The following is a 19,851-nucleotide window of genomic DNA, read 5'->3' on the forward strand; positions in this document are numbered from 1 at the left end:
CCCAAGCGTGCCCTTCTAAACCTTTTGTTTTCTGATTTGCTGACCTATCCAGAGCTGGAATCAGCACCTCGTTTTCCCCTCAAACACAGCCTGTGAGCAGCCAGCTGATGGTGAGAGTGAGAATCACTGAGGCAAAGTTACCGTGAGGGGATGGAACAAGGCACTAGGACCTAGGAGGCGTCTCATCCACCCTGGCAGGAATTTCTTGCTTGGAGCTCAGACAACAAAGGCAGAGTGAGCCTGGTTTTCTTTCTCTGAGCATCTCCACCCTGCACGCTGAAAACCGGTGAGTAGAGCTTTCCTGAGTGACTTGCATGCAGAAAAGTAACAGAAAGGAGGAATCTTTTCTTGCTGCTTTACAGCATCTGCAGCTCATTTTAAAATCAAAACCCCGGCATCCTCTGATTCATCCCCGAAGTTGCTTGGCTGTTTCATTGTTCAGTGCATGACACCAGACTGAATCTACCCGGGCTGGCATCGTGGGGGGAGCGTTCCCAACTCGGGTTTTCTGTGTGGAATGCCTGCATTGTCATCTGCCTCCCTGCAGCCTGGGGACAATGATTTTTTTCTCGCATGGGTCACGCTGACATTGTAAAATACAGGGAAGGAGCTTCATTCCGGCGAGTGTAAAGGGCGGGGATGAGATAGCAACAGCTTTTCCTGGGTTTATACCTGGCTGCCAAGCGCTGTAAATCCCCTTTCAGCCCTGTGTTAACATGAGAACCACATCCATGAGGTGCATGTGCCTGGTGCTGCTGGGGGAGTGGAAGGGTCTCTATTGCAGCGTTGAGGGGGGGTTTCCTTCTCCTTTTGTGTTGGGGTTTGGTGCAGGAGAAAGGTTCTCGAGCATAAACTAGAGACAGTGCAAAATTCCTGCTGGCTGGGTGTCAGCTCAGCCCGGCTTTGCAGTGCTGGGAGCCCCCGTGCTCAGAACAATGAAAGGTGAGGAGCAGGGGCGGCGTGTCCCTGGGGCACGGGCACTTCCAGCTATTAAATCACTTAGGGCTGGGAGCGGGGGGTGGAAATAGCCCCTTTATTTTCTCCTCCTCATTAAACGGGAGCAAAAAATGCAATTCAGAGGGGGCTCGGGCTGAAAAGAGCTTACCGAAGCTGCGTTTCAATGACAGATTTTTCTTTGCAGTCATTTCTTCTTGGAGATGTAGGCTGGTCCTGGGAATTGATTGATGGGCTAGGAGGGGGCTGCGGATAGGGGGAAGGGTGGGCTGGATCTCATTGCTAACCCTTATTGAACAGGCTGTCACAAAGAAACTGCTTATTCCCCTGTGACCATTCTTTCATAAATGCCAGTTTATTCTAATGTTAAACATTCAGATGCTCTGGGTCCTTCCGTGATTCGACAGATTGAAGGGCTGACTTACTGGGATCTCCTTGTTTTCTGTTGCCAAAGGAAACCTCACAGGGCTCAGAGGTTTAATTCATTGCCAACTGGTGTTTGGATGAGTTTTTTTTGGGGCTGGGTTGTGATTGCCATGTATCCCTTTGGCCCCAAGTCCCAATTTGCTGCACTTTGAAAACTCCCAGGTGCAGGAGGAGCAGGCAGCTCTCTGGAATCGTGTTCCCTGCCCCCAGTAGTTGGATCCCTTTCAAAATGCGAGGACCCCTCCTACTCTCAGTCCCCAGAATCGATACAAATCTGGGTCAGGGGAGGGGGCGCTTCCCAAATGCATCTGTCCTGCTCCAGACACAGCCTTAGCGTGGTTTTGCTCTCTGGATCGCGGCTCTAACCCATCCCTCCGCCCTCCTTCTCTCCCCATCTCCTTTCTGCCCTTCAGCTTCAGATCTTTAGGGCTCACCAAACTATGGAACTTGATTTTGGACACTTTGACGAAAGAGACAAGGCGTCCAGAAACATGCGAGGCACACGGATGAACGGCTTGCCCAGCCCCACTCACAGCGCTCACTGTAGCTTCTACAGAACCCGGACCTTACAGGCGCTCAGTAACGAGAAGAAAGCCAAGAAGGTTCGTTTCTATCGCAACGGGGACCGCTACTTCAAGGGGATTGTATACGCCGTGTCCTCCGACCGCTTCCGAAGTTTTGATGCCCTCCTGGCGGACCTGACCCGCTCCCTGTCCGACAACATCAACCTGCCCCAGGGGGTGCGCTACATTTACACCATCGATGGCTCCAGGAAGATCGGCAGCATGGACGAGCTGGAGGAAGGTAACGAGCATCAGCATCCCTTGGTGCAGTGTGCAGTGAGGAGGAGGAGGGAGGCATGGGCAGGGGGCTGCACCGCTCGGGGCTGCCCGCAAGGTCACCTTTCCCCGGCCCTGGGGGTGCCGAGCCCCGCTGTGCCCGCCCGGGGCTGGGGCCACCCCCGCCGTGTCCCCAGCGCCCTGCAGGTGTGCGGCCGGAGGGGCGTGTCCGGCTCACGGCTGTGTCCATGTGTCCGGCTCCTGGCTGTGTCCAGGTGTCCTGGCTGTGTCTGTGTGTCCGGCTCGCGACCGTGTCCATGTGTCTGGCTTGCGGCCGTGTCTGTGTGTCCGGCTTGTGGCGGTGTCTGTGTGTACAGCTGCTGGCTGTGTCCGTGTGTCTGGCTCATGGCTGGAGGGGTGTGTCCAGCTCGTGGCTGCTGGCCGTGTGTCCGGCTGCTGGCCGTGTCCGTGTGTCCAGCTCGTGGCCGTGTCCGTGTGTCCGGCTTGTGGCCGTGTCCATGTGTCCGGCTTGTGGCCGTGTCCGTGTGTCCGGCTCGTGGCCGTGTCCGTGTGTCCAGCTCCTGGCTGTGTCTGTGTGTCCGGCTCACAGCCGTGTCCGTGTGTCCAGCTCCTGGCTGTGTCTGTGTGTCCGGCTCGTGGCTGTGTCCGTGTGTCCGGCTGCTGGCCGTGTCCGTGTGTCCAGCTCGTGGCTGTGTCCATGCCTCAGGGGCTGCCTCAGGGTGTCCCCACGTCTGTCTGGGCTGGGGTGAGCCTGGCTGGGTTTCCCAGTGGGGTGGGTGGGGATGAATGGAAAGGGAAGAGGGGCTGAGGTATTCCTGAGTGTGGGATGGGCTGGGAAGGGTTCACGCGCTCTGTGTGGGGTTTTTGGGGTATGGTGCCCACAATGTGTGTGCTCAGGGGTGTGGGAAGGGTTTGTGCTCTGTGTAGGGTTTTTGGGGTATGGTGCCCACAATGTGTGTGCTCAGGGGTGTGGGAAGGGTTTGTGCTCTCTGTGTAGGGTTTTTGGGTATGGCACACATGATATGTATGCACAGGGGTGTGGGATGGGCTGGGAAGGGTTTGTGTGCTCTGTGTAGGGTTTTTGGGGTATGGTGCCCACAATGTGTGTGCTCAGGGGTGTGGGAAGGGTTCATGCGCTCTGTGTAGGGTTTTTGGGGTATGGCACACACGGTGTGTGTGCTCAGGGGTGTGGGAAGGGTTCATGCGCTCTGTGTAGGGTTTTTGGGTATGGCACACACGGTGTGTGTGCTCAGGGGTGTGGTCAGGGCCGGGTGGGCACCTGGGGGTGTGGAGAGGGGTGCTGGGGTGCGAGGGGTGTTGGGAGGGCACAGGGGTCTCTGTCTGGGGAGCTGTGCAGGGATGTGTTGGGAGTTCACACAGCCTGATTAGGGAGGGGATTTAAGGAGTGAGGCTCGTGAATAGAGAAGGGCGTTTTGGACAGGCTGTGCTTGGTGAAATTTGGGGTTTATGCGTGCGGCTGTGAGGAGGGTTAATGACAGGGAGCTGTGGGAGTTTCTTTGCGCTGGGGATCGAGCTCAGGGGGTGTGGAGGTGTGCGGGGCTGTCTGTAAGGGGCTCTGGGGGGTCTGTAAGGGGCTCTGGGGGGTCTGTAAGGGGCTCTGGGGGGTCTGTAAGGGATTCTGGGGGGTCTGTAAGGGGCTCTGGGGGGTCTGTAAGGGGCTCTGAGGGGTCTGTAAGGGGCTCTGGAGGGTCTGTAAGGGATTCTGGGGGGTCTGTAAGGGGCTCTGGGGGGTCTGTAAGGGGCTCTGGGGGGTCTGTAAGGGGCTCTGGAGGGTCTGTAAGGGATTCTGGGGGGTCTGTAAGGGGCTCTGGAGGGTCTGTAAGGGGCTCTGGAGGGTCTGTAAGGGATTCTGAGGGGTCTGTAAGGGGCTCTGGGGGGTCTGTAAGGGGGCCTGGAGGGTCTGTAAGGGGGCCTGGGTGTCTCTCAGAGATGTGCACGGAGGGCACGGGAGTTCGTGCGCTGCAGGGCTGTGAGGAAGGGAGCGCCTCGCTGCCTTTGGGGAGCAGTCGCTGCGCTGGCTCTGGAGCATCCCGGGGCTGCTCGGGGCAGGGCCGAGGTGTCCCTTGTCCCGAGGGGCTGTGGCTGTGCCTGCTCCTCCGCGGGGTGAGGGATGAGCCCGAAATCGATGCTGCTCGGAAGGGGTGCCCTGGGGGAAGGTTTGCTCAGCTGCCAGCCGTGCGTGCTGCCCTGCTCGCTGCCCTTCCCGGCAGGGCCAGGGATGGGATTGCAGGGATGGATGGGCAGATGGATGCTCCCTCCCTGCCCATCCCGAGGCGGGAGCGCGGGGCAGCTCTGGCAGAGCAGAGCGGGGTGGGCAGAGGGCACCGCAGCCACGCTGCTTTTCTCTGCCCCGAGCAATCCATTCTTTGTTCGGACCTGGAATATCCCGTTGCAGGAGGGGAGGTGCTCTTCCCTTTTCCTTGGTGTTTTTCCCCAAGCAGACATCCCTGGCCGGTTTGGTAATTACCAAAAAAATCCACGAGGCTTTTGCCTTTAGCGAAAGACAATGGAAGTGAGGCACGAACTGCAGGGGCAGCCTCGGCTGGGAGTCATTGTGTGACCTTGACTAAAGCAGCTCTCCCTCGAATTCCTTCTCTGTCAGGCAGGATGCTCATCTCCCCAAAATACTTTGCAGGGACAAGAACGTGGAATAAATCTTGGTTTCCATAGAGGAGTTTTCCTGGGTAGAAATTGCTGCCGTTCAGAGCTGTGATGCTTCCTGGTGGAGTTATTCTCAGCCCGTTTACAGCTGTCGAATGGAGGTGTGGCCTCCCTTAATTTTAGAGATTCTGCCATGTTTCATTCTGGTCTCTTAATATGGCCACAGCCTTTCTCTAATGGAAGCTCTCAGTCCTGCTTGTCCTAGGTTTTATGCAAATCTTCAGAAATAACTCCAGGAGAAAATTGCAGTTCTTTATTCTCTTTTTACACTCTTCCTCCCCTTATACTCCTTCTTTTTGTCAGTTGAGAAAGCTTTAGTTGTTACACCTCCTTTAAATGGGTTTTGCTGCAGGTAAGGAGGTACCTACTTCATGGAAATACATTTTTCTTGTGAGGGACAGACAGGACATGCTGGCATTTGGGTTCTGGCTTTGTTCTGCCAAAATGGCATCTGGAAACAGCACTGAAGAAGAGGCACTAAAACCAAAATGGGATTGTCTGTGTGGCTGTGTCCTCAGCAGAGCATCATCTGGGAAAATAAAACCTGAGCACAGTGAAGACAAAGGAATTCATTTTTGACCATGCCAGAGTAGGTCTGCACGCTGTTATTGATCCCATATTTCTGGGGGTGACCTACACTGCTGTTGCAGAAAAGCAATTTACAACACCATGGTTATAACCAGCCCTTGTGGTGAACTCTGCCCTCAGCTTGGGTGTTTGCATAGCTGCGTACAAAATACCTGAGTGCCAAAATACAAAATACCTGCATGAAATCCAGAATTTGGGAGTAATTCTGCTGTGACACACAGGAACAGAGCACACACAACCAGGGCCTGTCTGCCTTACAAATTGGCTTTCTGCTTGGAGACTGAGGGTAACCAAACCAGTGCTTGTTGCTATGATGGGGCTAATTTACCATTGTAACTTCCAATAAACCAGTAGAATCTAGGAAAATTCATCCAAGAGGCTCATCTCAGTGGTTTGATGGCAAAAACTTGTGAATTACTGACAATATTTCACATCATGTTCTAAGTACCTGATTACTTCTGATTGAAAAATGTACTTGCATAGTGTAGCCTGAGTGTAGTCCTGGAGGGTAGAGAATGATATTGCACAATATCCTAGAGACAGAGATTTCAGGTGAACAAAACCCATGTGGTGTGCTGTTAATTAACTGGGGCTTGGAATCACCCTTTTGTTCTCCAGACCCAGAGCTCTTCCCTGGCACTCAAGGTTACTCCCACAATGAGATCAAGGGAAGTTTTTCACACTCTTTTTTCACTTTCCTTCCATCTGTTGGGCTGAGCCTCTCGGTCCTTTCCTGTACTGCCCCCTAAGATGTCACATTTTGGAAGTCCTCAGAGCTCTGTCCCACAGGTGCCTTTTGCTGCCAGCTGAGTTCTCCCTCACTGGTCACAGGTTGCTTTTTCCATTCTTTTCCAGGGAGCTGTCTCATCTCCCAGTACCTTTCTCTCAAAATCCTCCCACCTGATCCTTTTTTCTTCCCCTTTTCAGTCCTAGTAGCCATCTTCCATCACTGTAGTCATTGTCTCAATCCTGACTTTCTATTTTCAGCATTCAGCTTTAATAGAAATAAATAATAAGCTATTATAATAAGTATTAGTAATAATATAATAATAAGCTTTAATATAAATAAATAACGCACCTTCTGATGTTGCTTAGGACTGCATTCCTCCTTAACCTCTGTGCTGGTCAAGTGCAGGGCAGATCCTGCTCCAGCTCATCCTTCCACTCAGGTCCCACTGCCTTGGCTGGGTCAGGAGTGGATGTTGGCCCAAGGTGCTGCTATTTATGGTGGCAGATGAATTTTTTGGAAAACAGCACCATGTGGGCTTTATTCCCCTTCATACAGAATTGGTTCCAGTGGCCAGGGCTTTGGGAAGTTGTTTTGTGGAGCTGCATTTACTGGTGAGTCACTTGTAACTGATAATTCTGTGCCTTGTGCTGTGATCAAACTTGCATATGAAAGATGCTAAAATAATCATGTGCCATCCTTTGCAGCCTTTCTCACGATGATCATAGAGCAGCTTGCATTTCATCCGAGTTTCAGCTAAAATTTAGTTCCTTTGGTATCTGGACGTGGTGGTTTGGTTCATTTTGAGCCTCTTCTTGTAGACTTGATGTGATGAGAAGCTGTCCCACCTCAGCTCTGATTATTGTTTGTCCTTTAATGGAAGGCTGGGTAGAGGTGGAAGCTGATGCTGTGCATTGACTTCAGCAGCAAAGGTGGCTTAGGAAATGCTGCTCTTGGCCCCTTGTTCCAGTCCCCATTGTCCCATAAATTAATTCTTTGTGGGACAAAAGGGATTTTTTTTTATCTCTCTTCATAATTTTGCTGCTTTCCCATATTCAACTTCTTGACATAATGAAATGGACAGTGAGGCACAACCTGGGAGGGAAGGCAAGGCACATCCCAAGGTGGATTTTATGCCCTGTCCTGGGCTGCTTGTTTGAAATTTGCCTTTGTTTCAAATCAAACTCTAGAAAAAGCTGAGTAGGATTTGTTTTGCTCAGTGTGGTTTTATTGCAAATGTTCTTGGGCTGTGTGAGATATTCCACAAAGTGATTCCAAGCTTTTTGTATCCTGTCATGCCCTTGGGAATATTTTCCATAATCTTGTCCAGGAGTATTTAAAGTAATCATAGGAGGGGCTCCACCCTGGAACTGAGGAGTCTGGTGTGTGCTGGGACTGAGGGATTTATAGGAAACATCCTGGAACCTCCACCCAATGTGTGTGTTCCAGTTTGCCTGGAAAAGTGAAGTTCCTGTAGTTTCATACTGCAACCTTGGTAACCTGTGCAATTGTTTTCTGTGGGTGTCTGTTGGCCTGATAGCTCAGCTAATTACATCCTACACAACAACATTTCTCCATGGGGCTCTGTTTTATTTGCTTGCTCACCCCAGCTAGGTGCAGCCAGAACTGATGTGGGCCCAAAATTCTTTAGGGGCATCGTGTGGTTCTGAAGGTGATTTCTAATCAAGCATTTCTTCCACTTCTCCAGCAGAACAAGAGGTGCTTCTGTTCGTGGAGGAGCCAAGGGAAGGGAGCTCTTCCAGGGCTCATTGTGCCATGCTGGAGTAGGTCTTTCCAATTGGAGTAGGTCTTTCCAATTGGAGTAGGTCTTTCCAACTGGAGTAGTTCTTTCTAACTGGAGTAGTTCTTTCCAACTGGAGTAGTTCTTTCTAACTGGAGTAGGTCTTTCTAACTGGAGTAGTTCTTTCTAACTGGAGTAGGTCTTTCCAACTGGAGTAGGTCTTTCCTACTCATGAAGCAGCAGCAAGTTCATGCATTTGAAACTCAAGGCCTCCTCCAACACCATATGGAATGAACTCTGCAAGGTGTTAAGTCCACTTAATTCCCGCTGCAGCCCTGGTAAATTCCATGAAACACAAAAGCTGGGCACAGTAGCACATTCTCAACTTTGCAACTGCAGATCTAACAGCCAGAATAATTGACTGCTGCCCACAGAGACTGTTCCTGGAATAACTGTTAGCACTTAGACTTTCAAAATGGCCTCAATCCAGCTTTCCTGATTTTTCTCAAAAGACTTCTGCCCACAGTTCATTATCCTTGGAAAGTTGCTGGTGCATGCTGAGGAAGGATAACTTTTCCTGAAAGCACAGCCTGTCATTTTTGGTATTGTCACAGGGAGCTGCTCTAAGAGGGTTGGAGGATTAGCACTCATCTGGAGCTTAGGGTTTTTCTAAACGAACCTTCTCCAAGGCAAACCTTATCTTTGCTGAGATCATCCCTTCTTTAGGAGCTGAATAATCTCCTTGTGCTTCCAGCAGATCGGTGCCACTGGGATGTGTCATGCACTTGGAGTAATTCTGTGTGATGCAAGCCTGGCTTCAAATGGCAAATATGATGGTCATGACAGCAGCTCTGAGGTCTGCAGCCAGCCCAGCCATTGCTGAGGGCAGGCAGGAGCAGTGAGGAAATGCCTTGGCTGCTTTGGTGGCACCATAGGAATTGTGACACCTCTGGAGCACCCTGGCATGGTGACAGTGCTCATCCCCCTGTGGGCTCTGCAGTGTAAAAAGGGCTTCATGCTCTGAGCTGGCCCTGCACTGAACCAACACCGTCCTTGGCACCAGGGGTTTTGTCAGGATGATGCTCTCAGCCCCAGTGCATGAGTGTGTCTCTTTGGGGCTCCCTTTTTGGGGTTTGTTTGGAATTAATGACCTGGCTGTCCATTGTACCTTCTCTTGCTTGCAGTGGGATTTCTGCACAGCTGCTTGCTGGCTTGAGACATGCTCCTGAAAATATTTGTGCACAGATTTTTGTGCTTAGGGCTGGGAGCAATGTTCTTCTTGGAGCTGTTTCTTTTGCTCGTGACAAGATCTCACATCCCCTTCCCATCCCTTCTGTTATGCTGAGCACATCTTCTGCTCTCACGCTGTGTCTGTCAGTCATATTTCTGTGCCTGGCACAGTTGTACACCTTGACTTCTCATTACAGGCTTAGCACAGACAGATGTGGCACAGAAACCCACAGAGAGCCCACTCCTCCCTCCATGGTAGCTCTATTCCCTGTAAGGTTTCTCTTCTTTATCATCTCCTGGCCACATTGTGCAGTTCAAAGCTTCAAAGTTCACAGGTCTCCAGCCCATGCTTGCTCAATCCTGCTACTACCATGGTAAGGTTTGGGTAAAACTCCACTGTGGGAGGTGAAATACACTGTGGAAAGTGTGTTCCTGGCTGGCAAATGCATGTGCCTCAGTGAGGAACCTGAATGATGATTTTGCTGCTGTTTGAGGGTCATAAACTGAGTCAGGGAAGACGTTGGTTGAAGTGGTTTTTAAATGAAGTTAAAGCTTCAGGTCACATCCTTAGGTCGGGGAGGAAGGGAAGAGAAGCTCCTCTTCCCTGGAGCTGCGCTGCTGTGACTGCAGAGATGCTGCTGGGAAGAGCTGCTGCTCTGAACTGCTCCTCTGGGGTGTCTCTCCAAGGAAATGTCTCTCCAGTTTTAGAATGGAGTATACAGCACAGATTTTATTTGCTGGAGTTTGGGCTCAGTGGGAGAAAGGGCAGATTCCATTTTGCACTCGTGAGTGTGAGCACAGCTCGAGAGGCCAGTGTGTGGATGTGCACAGCTGCCCAGGATCACATCTGTGGAACAAGCCCCACAAGAGCTCTGCCTTCATACACTGTTCCCTTTGGTGTACAGTGGTGTAAATCCCCCAACAGCTGTGCTGTGCTGTGAGCAGCTCAAAAGGACTCAGCTGGAACGAAGGGTAATGGTACTGTACCAGACAGATCAAGAATCTCTTCAGCTTACTTTAAAATATGCCACTTGTTAATAGAAAATATGCTCCAGCACCTCAGGTGTCTACAGAACACAGTGCAAATGTGCACTTTCCTTCACTGTGAAAATTATACAGATGAAGTTCAAATGCAGATGAAAGCCAAGCCTTGCCACACTTCAGTGGCTGATGGTTTATTTCTGTTTTTCAGGTGGGGAAGCAGAGGTGAATGTGAGGTCAGGAGCTGGCACAGGGAAGCTGGGGTGACAGCAGCATTCAAATCACGAATTCTTAGTGCTGCATTTAAACAGAGAAATCCCTTTTCTCAGAGGATAATGCACAGTTCTGCTGAGCACACTTAGGAGGGCTCTGCTGCCCGGGGATTATGGGCTTGGGAGGGCTCAGGTTCTTAGGATGGTTAATTCGTGGGAGCATTCCAGGCTCCTTGCTGCCCTTCTCCCAGTTGTGGAACTGGAGAGAAGCCTGGGCCTGCTCTGCACCAGGTGTTCCTTGGCTGAAGCAGATGAATAAACCACAACTTATCACTTATTAATCAGAAAGATCTGAAGTATTCAAAGCTTCTGGAAAAGGATATCCCCAGAGGGAGTTTTGTATAATGCATGGTACTCTGGGGGGTATATTTGAGTTTTTATTGAGTCAGATTCACAAAATGTTGGGGATTAAGGAGCTCCAGCTATGGGCAGGGCTGCATGGTTGGTTTATTGAGGGGTGTTGCTGTCAGAAAATAGAGATTTTTACTGTTTGTTCAGGCCAACAGAACCTGCTGGTGGGATTATTGCTGGTTTGGGCTATACCCACTGACAAAATGCCCAACTGAGTGTTCATCATAAACCTTGTCAGCTCCCTTCTGTATTTGTATTCCATCTTTAGAAGGGGAAACAGAATATCTGCTTCCTTTTGATCAAGGATTTTGGTCATTTTTATACACCTGATGGAGAGGAGCTGCAGCTGGTGATGCAAACACTATGAGTGGGCATCATGGTGGCAAATTGGGTACAAATGTGGGGTTAAAATAAGTGAGAATCCTGCATCTTTTCTATGGCTGCTTGTGGCATCACACCCTGGTCAGTAATAGGGACAGAAATACAAAGAGGGCTGTTATAAGCCTGTTAAAATCTGTTTATTGTGTGTCTGCTGTGGTGTCACCATGGGTTCTGGTGCCTCCATCAGAAGCGCAATTTAGTCAGCAGAAGGAGCTCCAGTATGAAATTTATCCTGGGCATGTTATGTGCCTGGGCCACGTGAAAATCAGTGGGATGTTTGGAAATCCATATTTTGCCAACTGGATGTCAAATCCTGTCCTAGAGATCCCTGGGTGGGAAGCCAGACTTGGCTGTGGGATAGGCTTTTCAAAGATGTCTGAGCCTTGGAGTTTGCAGTCAGGGACAGACAAGGAAATGCAGCCAATCTGTTTTTGGTAAAGAAGGAGTTTCTTTTTTTAAAAAAATTGTCTTTCAAAATAGTTAAATCTGCATTTTGATTTCAAACATATTGTAGTACGTGAGAAACTTAATTCTGTAAGATCAGACAAAGAAAACACCAGAAGAGACTCTAAAATCCTACAGGTCATGCCTTCAGTTCCTATTAAAATTTTATCTAATGGCAAGACGAAAGCTTCTTCCTCCAGCAGTGAGTGACTTTTTTTCAGTGCAGCCTGAGTCATTTCAGACCAGACAGCTACATTCCCTTAGGGATACTGGTTTACAGTCTCATTCTAGTAATAACTCTTCCAGCATCCATCAGATTTGGAGGCCCGAAAGAAGCTCCTACAAATCCTTTAAGGTGCTTTTAAAACCTTGGATAGATAGGATCCTGTAAATTACAGACAAAGCCTGAAACTAATTTTGGGTGGGATAGGGAAGGGCTTTTTGGGAATTACTAAAAAGACTCTGTAACTCTTCTCTGCCATGTCTAAATTTGGATTTAATGTATTTTTGGTTGGTATCAGCCATGTAAATCAAGGAGTGGTATTTGGTACAGTGTTTAATCTCAGCTGCCACTAGGTCTGTTCCCTAATAAACCACTGATGCTCCAACAGTGCATAGCTGTTATGCCTGCTAGATTTATCAAGGCTACTTTTAGTGGAGACTGTTCAGGACAAGATTTTGATTATTCTTCAGGCATGATGCAAAAGGCACTTTGTGGATGAGTGATGTCCTCTTGGCAGGGAATGACACACTGAAGTAGCATCTAGGTCTGTAAAGATAAAGGGAAAACTGGCAAATTTATAAAATAATTGAGGTGGTCAAATGAATTTGGTGTTCTGAAGCTCTTAGAAAGCTTAGCTGCATCTTCAAGTACCTAAATACTTTTATAACTCAACCTCTCTCAACCCCTGGTTCATTGTATGTATTTGCTGATGGCTGACACCCTTACTTTGTGGAAATACCAGCAATATTTAAAATAACCATAAACATAGCATTAAAACAAGGCAGAATGTTTTAAGAACAAGCTGTCGTGGGAGTGCTAATGGAAACAATTATCAATGGTGTGCATGATTTGTGGGGGAAGAGCACAGAGCTGGTGCTTACTGCAGAATCTCGTTTCTTCCTCAAGGCGAGAGTTACGTCTGCTCATCCGACAACTTCTTCAAGAAGGTGGAGTACACCAAGAACGTCAACCCCAACTGGTCTGTCAACGTGAAGACCTCTGCCAACCAGAAAGCACCTCAGTCCCTGGCCAGCAGCAACAGTGCCCAGGCCAAGGAGAACAAGGATTTCGTGCGCCCCAAGCTGGTGACCATCATCCGCAGCGGGGTCAAGCCGCGCAAGGCCGTGCGCGTGCTCCTCAACAAGAAGACTGCCCACTCCTTCGAGCAGGTCCTCACTGACATCACTGAAGCTATCAAACTGGAGACAGGGGTGGTCAAAAAGCTCTACACCTTGGATGGGAAGCAGGTAAGAGGTTTTTACAGATGTTACGTCTTTTTGTCCCTCTTGTTGTGCGGCTTTGCTGACTCAGAGCAATTCTTGAAGGCTAAAATTAAGCTGAGATGATTGCTGCCATCTGTTGCCTTAGAAGTATGGCTTCTCATGCCAGTGGTTAGGTTACTAAATTTTGCCTGATATTAATACCAAGTAAAGAATGTAGCCGTGGGTCTGGGTGGAGCAGATGCTCGCCCTGCACGCCGGCGTGCGGCGCGTGTCCTCTGGGCTAGCTAAATAAATAACAGGGGGGCTTGGGCTCACAGCCTCCAGCTGCACTGGCTCTGGACTCACTGGAAAAGCTCTCCAGCTCTGGCTCCACTCAGAGAAGTGCTAAGATAAAGCGATTGATCCAAGCCTGCTCTTCTGGCCAGCTCCAGAGTGAGCAGGGAAAGTGTGGAACTGTGGAGCATTTCCTTGACTAAATGCAGGAGGAGGTAACGTGCAGAAAGAGTCAGAAATATTTAGCAGGTCATCAAAATGTGCTTCATGTCTACATGTTGCTGGAACTGAAGGAAACATCTGTGTCTTGTTAGCAGCTACACAGCTACGAGCCATTTCGTATTGCTGTATCTATGAAAAGCCTTAAAGGAATGTGGGGGATCATTTTTAGAGCTGGGAAGACATAGATTCTTCAAGGACGATTCTGAGCTTGATTTAACTTTTCTGTTTATTGTAATTGAGGAATGATCTTATTTTTGTCACTATTTTTCCTGCTCCAGATTCTGGAGTCAGGCAGCATGCCTCTTGTGTGGGTTTGGACACTGGTTATTCTAGAGATTGATGGGTTTGCATTAAATTAACTCTGTCCTGTCTCTGGAGAAAGTTATTCAAGGACTAGTTCTGCCCAAGGAAATGCAGATTTTACCAATAAAAATGTTCATCCCAAATGCAGGTTCCTACAATGTCCTGCACAGTCCAGGAGTGCAGTGTAGTTCTTGGGAGAGCAGCATGTCACTCTGACCTGATAGTCTGGTGTCCCTGCCCATGGCAGGGGGCTGGAATTAAGTGATTTTTAAGGTCCCTTCCAACCCAAACCATTCAGTGATTCTTGCTTTGTCTCATCCTGTGTCCTGCACATTAGTTACTGTCTGGTTGCAGCTTCAGATGCACAGAACATCCCATCTGTCTGACAAAACTTTCCTTTCCACTTGTCTCAACACAGCCCTTTTCCTTCCTCAGATGCACAGTTTGAACATGAGAGGGTGCCTGTCCACAGACACAAAAACCTGCTGGAAATGAGCAGTGATACCAGGACAAGTGCCCTGGAAACCCTGGGAGAGACCAGGGAAAGAGGAAAGGGGATTCTGAAATGACCTGTGCTCGCTGAGGTGATCACACCTGGGCACAGGCCATGCCCTTTGGGTCACAGCAGCTTTGCAGGGGTTCCATGGCTGGATCTGGCCTGAGAGCAGCTCCCTGCTCATGCTGACACAGAGTCCTGCTGTTCTCCCAGCTGGGAAGGGGGATCCTAATCTGAACCTGTGAGTGGCCTCAGTTCTTTGAGAGCTGCTGGCAGCTTGGGGCTGAGATGTTGCTTTGGATGTTGCAGAAATAGGGATGCTCCATGAGCTTCCATCAGACTGCTCTCTTCTCCCCCTTTTAGCTGTTTGCAGGGGCAAGTGGTGATTCCCTTTCACCTCTGGCTGGAGAGCAAGACAGGATCAGCCCTGATATGACATTTAACTTGTTTCTCTGGCTTTATAATTCACCATTTTATGAAATCAGATATTTGATTGCATGTAGGAGATGCAGCTGGGAGTTTCAGTGTGTGCAAATGTACACCCAGCAATGCAGTTATTGAAAACAGTGAGACTGTGATTTGGCAATAATGGGATGTTTGATATTTGTTTGCAGCACCAATTGCTATTGAAGCTTCCTGAGGAGCAAACCTGGGTTCACCAAGGCTTTGTTTTTAGTGGAAGATTTCTTTCAATGCTTGTTCTTTCTAACAGATGTGTGTTCTTAGTGTGGAAGTCAGAGCTAGAAGGTTATGCTGGCTCTTAGGGTTTCCATGACATACTGCTCCATAAAATCTGACCTCCTGACATGACATTAGGGGGTTTTGCATGTCTGATGCTGACATTAGAAAGAGATTACTGCGTGCGTGGTTCTGACAAACAGCGCTTTATTTTCAGGAGGAAATATTCATGCAAAAATGCAAGCTGCTCAAAGCTGAAATACTGACAAGAATCCTGACAGTCTGTCTCTTTGAGTGCCATCAGAGGCACGTTGCTCTCTCTGTTGTGAAATGATAAAATTTACAAAAGGAACGTACAAAGGGAAATCATCCTGCCTCAGTCCACGAGCTGGAACTTAATGAGGGGAGATGATTATTTTATTTATAGGCATTTCCATAGTGCTCATCAGTGCCGTAATCAAGATGCTTTAGAAGTACAGACAGTGGTGGCAGTGACAGGGTGGTGTGTGAATAATTACATTTCTGTGCACTGCAGACCTGCTGCAATTGGAGTGCCAAAGCAGCTAATTGAGAGCTGGTGGGCTGTGTTTGAATAAATGTAGCACTCAAAACAACAGTGGGGTTAGGTTATTTTAATGAAATTGTGTCTTTTTATGTCTTGGGTTGGCTGGAGGAATATGGTCCTTGAAGCTGCTAAATTAGCATCTTGTGTTTAAGTAGTTTATTTAACTTGCACATATTTCTAACGTCTGTACTCAGGCTCCTTCCCTCCCTGGAGCACAGCATTACCTCTTGATGCACACCCCTGAGCCCAAAAGGCTTTTCAAACAGTTGACCAAAAATGAGCGTGACAGGGGATCACAACAGAGATTTAACTTTGGAACTTCCATGGCTGTACAGGAAATGGAGTGGGTGAGAGAATTCAGTGCATTAAGCAGATGCTGTAATGGGCCAAATTCAGTACTTGGTTCTGTGACTACAACTGTGTAGTGTTGAGATATAAATATTGACAATTAAAATACACACATCCAGGATTTAATTTGGTCAGGCCTGTGGATCATGCTGGAAAAGAGTTATTTTGGTAGATTCTTCCTCCTTTTTTTAAACTCCTGGTTCTACCCCATGTCCCAAATAAGTCTGGGTTCCTGGGAGCCCTGGCTGCTTCACAGACACACGATGACAGTTCCTGCCCTGGCTCGTTAACAAGCCAAATTAGAAAGCAGAATTTGAGACCGTGGATGGAGTTGCTTTGGGATGTTTTGAATGCAGTAGGCTGAGCTGGACCTTGCAGAGGTTGTGTGGATTTCCTGTCCTGCTCATGCTTGAGCTCCCTCCTCACCATGGTGCACAATGGGTCGGTGTTCACAGGAGGCTGCTCCACCCCTGGCAGCCCAAAGCTGCTGCTGTCAGCACCTTGCTTTGCAGGTGGGCTCTGCCTGCATTCCCCCTGCCTCTCAGTGACCTGTGAAAGCTCATGTTCTGTGCGCCCTGAACTCCTCTTTGCCTGCCCTGTATTTTATTCCAAGGCCTGTGAGTTGTTCAGCCAAGTTCCTGAAGAGATGCAGTGACAAAAATCAGTCCTTTTTTTATTGGTCGTTGGCTGAGTTTGGTGATACTCTGAAATTCATCAGGCATCAGTCTGAAATTCATCAATCCAGTTGTACTTTAGCATTAAGATATTCTTTTGTGACGTGGAATTTCTTCTTTTTCTCCAGCTGTTTTATTGCCATGCCTTAATTAACTAAACACCCCATTGTGTGACCCAACAATTATCATCACCAAAACGTAAGCAGAATAGACGCTGTTCAGAGCAGGGAGAGCTTGTGTGCTTCAGTTGCACATAAATAGAGATATTCTGGTCAACAAGCAGGGAGCAGATTGTGGTTTTAGCCATGATAACATCAGTGATCTCCCCTGGCCTTTGAAATCTTCAAACATGGGGAGAAGTCTCCCATGCTCTGCTCATTGGCTGTTCCCTTGCCCAGACACTGTGCTGCTGCTCCAGCTGAGTGTTAGCTGTCTCATCAGATGAAATTACATCCATTTCCATATGTCAGGGCACTTGTGACTGCACTCCCAATAGAATTTCCAGTCTTAATAAAATGGTCCCCTCTAGCAGCCTGAGCTTTGATAAGGATATCAAGTGGCAGGTGATGAGGGGAGCTCATCCTGTGTTTGCAAAGCTGATGCCAGTGCCCCAGGGGCCAGCCCACCTCTCCTGGCCAGGAAAGAAGTTGCCATTTCATTTTAGATTTCCTGCACTGAGGAAGGGCAGCAGCCATAGAGGGAGAAGGATGACAAAGCTTACAGCAAGTTTAAGGTTGGGACTTGGTGATCAAAGTCAATAAATTAGTTGATAATAAAGCATCTCCTATTAGTTGATAATAGGAGATGTTGATTAGTTGATAAGTTGATTAGCATCTCCTAAATTAGTTGATAATAAAGCATCTCAATGCATTAAGGCATCTCTACAAGTTGCACTGGAGAAACCAAACTTTGGAGTTGCTGCCCTGATTTTAAGCTGGTATTTGGAAAAAAAGTAGTAAAAAATTAATCACTCAAGTGTTGATAACAGCGGTGGACGAAACTCTTCCAGGATAATGTAGATCTATTGATTGTGTTAATGAAATTGTATCAATGAGACGTGGAACAAGGTTTGTGCTGAAATGGAAAAATGCCTCCAACAGCTGTAATCTGTAATTGGTGCTGAGGAAGGAGGTGACACCTGTGTGACTGTGCCCATAACATCTGCACTGCTGGAAGATCAGAGGGAGCCTGTTCCCTGCAGAGCCCTGGCAGGAGTTAACTCACACCCTGAGGCACCAGGTTCAGGGTTACAAAGTGAGCAAATTGCTTTGTGTTACTGCACGTGTTCTGGAGAAGGATGTCAGAACAACTCCTCCCTCTGGGCTGTTGGCTGCCCTTTAGGATGCTGAAGAGCTGCCTTGGAGAGACCCCAGAATATGCAGTTCCATGCACTGGTGTTGTCTTCTTTTTAAATTTTTTTTAAACTTTCTGATGTTGACATTCTTGTAACGAACTTTCTCACACACTTTATGTAAATAACTTATTGTTTTGCATTCTTTTACAGAAGAGGAGAAATTTGATGGACTGTTGGTTTGTCCAGTGTCATTGGAGAGGTGGCACTGTCACCTTCCAATCCCCTGTCACTTTTAGAAATCTATAAATGCTGGAGTCAGAAATTAAACACCCTCTTTTTTTACTTTAAGAAAGCTGTCTTATATTGAGACACTGGAATTCAGCCTTGGAGGAAATTGGAGGGAAGAGCAGGAGAGGGGTGCACTGTGTTCTGTGTCCCACCTTCTGTAAAGCTCCTGCAGCAGCCAGTGCCAAGGGCAGTCCCACCTTCCCTCCCTGCCTCACAGAGCTGGAACAACAAACCCAGATCTGCTTTGCATCTGCTCCTCAGCCCTTTCCTCTTGCAGCTTCTTCTGAGATTTACCAGGCCCCGTGTAAATCTCCCATTTTGATAGAAGAGTCCAGGTCTGGCTGGGCAGAGGAGCTGAGCAGGCAGGATCCCAGCCCACACCCCTCAGGATGGGGAGGAACCCCAGCTCCCTCCTGCCCAGGGCTGCTGCAGATGCTCTGGCCCGGGGTGCTCGCGTGAGATCACTGCTCTGCAGCAGCAGGGAGTCATGCAGGGAGGATTAGTAATAATGTATGGGCTGGAGAACTTCTGAACCCAGCCACTTACAGAGCCAGACAACACAGCCTAGTTCTCCTTCTTCAGGGAGCTCTCAGTGCAAGCTGCAGCTCCAGCACTGCCTGATTCATGCAGTGACTAGACACTAACACAGACAAAACCAATTAGTCCACAGGTATCCCACAAGGATTTCAGCACTCACTAGAATGAGCAAGCCCAGCTTCAATGGGTGTGTAGCTAAGTACTTAGGATAAAATATTCAGAAGGCTTCCTGAGATGTTATTTGGAAACCTTATGCTTATTAATTTCTGTTTCCCCTGTGTCTGTGGGCCACAGAATCTGGGTGAAGAGGGCCCTGTCTGGAGTGCTGTGAATCCTAATTCCTGTGTTTCCTAAAGCTGGCACAGGCTGATCCCAGCAGCTGAACTCTCCATCAGACCTGTTCTCCTGTGACCTGGTTACCACTGGTGTGGGTCCAACCACTCCCCAAGACAGGTAGTGATGGAAACAGGGGAAAATGGATTTAAACTGTCAGAGGGCAGATTTAAATTAGATATTGGGGGGGAAAAATTCTTCCCTGTGAGGGAGGTGAGGCCCTGGCCCAGGCTGCCCAGAGCAGCTGTGGCTGCCCCATCCCTGGCAGTGTTCAGGTGGCACTAAATGAGCTTTAAGGTCCCTTTCAAGCCAAACCAATTCTATAATTCTGTGTGTAGAGCAAGGGGAGGCAGGGGAAGACAACATCATCTTGCAGACTTTGCTGGGTGTTTTGCCATTGCTTTGCCTCACTCTCAGGCTCTGGAGGAGGTGTCATCCCCTGCCTGCCATGCACGGGGCTTTGTGTACTCACTGGCACATTGCAGATCCTGGCTGGGGTAGAAATCTCTGTAAAACCATTTTTCTCTCAAGGCAGTGAAGCTCCCAGTCCATGAGCAGGCTCCAGAGCTGCTGTTTGCTGGAAATGGTTGATTTTAGAGCCATGCACTGACCACGCTCCACATGAACACCTGCTCCTCGTGCCACAGATGGCAGGCTGTCAGAATTATTGAAAGATGCAGTCAGAGCTGACCTGGTGACCTGGGAGTGTTGGCCCCTGGTTCTGCATCCTGGTGCTATTCACACCCCGAAAGAGACGTGTGCTCAAAATTCGATCCTCAGTAGCATCTTTATTTTAGCAGCCCTCTCTGTCATACAG

The 19,851-nt window shown here is 48.7% G+C and overlaps 1 protein-coding gene across 3 annotated transcripts in view; it reads left to right on the forward strand.

Moving 5' to 3' along the window:
- Nucleotides 1-245: 245 nt before the first annotated feature.
- The window catches only part of DCX (doublecortin), an 81,484-nt gene continuing 61,878 nt past the window's right edge, over nt 246-19,851 (forward strand). For 2 of the 3 annotated variants that reach the window (XM_066559231.1, XM_066559234.1), the window contains exons 1-2: nt 1,670-2,184; nt 12,707-13,047. In XM_066559231.1, the coding sequence (XP_066415328.1) occupies nt 1,821-2,184; nt 12,707-13,047 (705 nt within the window). In that variant the 5' untranslated portion in view covers nt 1,670-1,820. Of the gene's footprint in view, nt 287-1,669; nt 2,185-12,706; nt 13,048-19,851 lie in introns of those variants that run through there. The other variant, XM_066559232.1, reaches the window with a different exon arrangement.

This window comes from Molothrus aeneus, chromosome 14, assembly GCF_037042795.1.
Source record: "Molothrus aeneus isolate 106 chromosome 14, BPBGC_Maene_1.0, whole genome shotgun sequence".
Classification (NCBI taxonomy): domain Eukaryota; kingdom Metazoa; phylum Chordata; class Aves; order Passeriformes; family Icteridae; genus Molothrus; species Molothrus aeneus.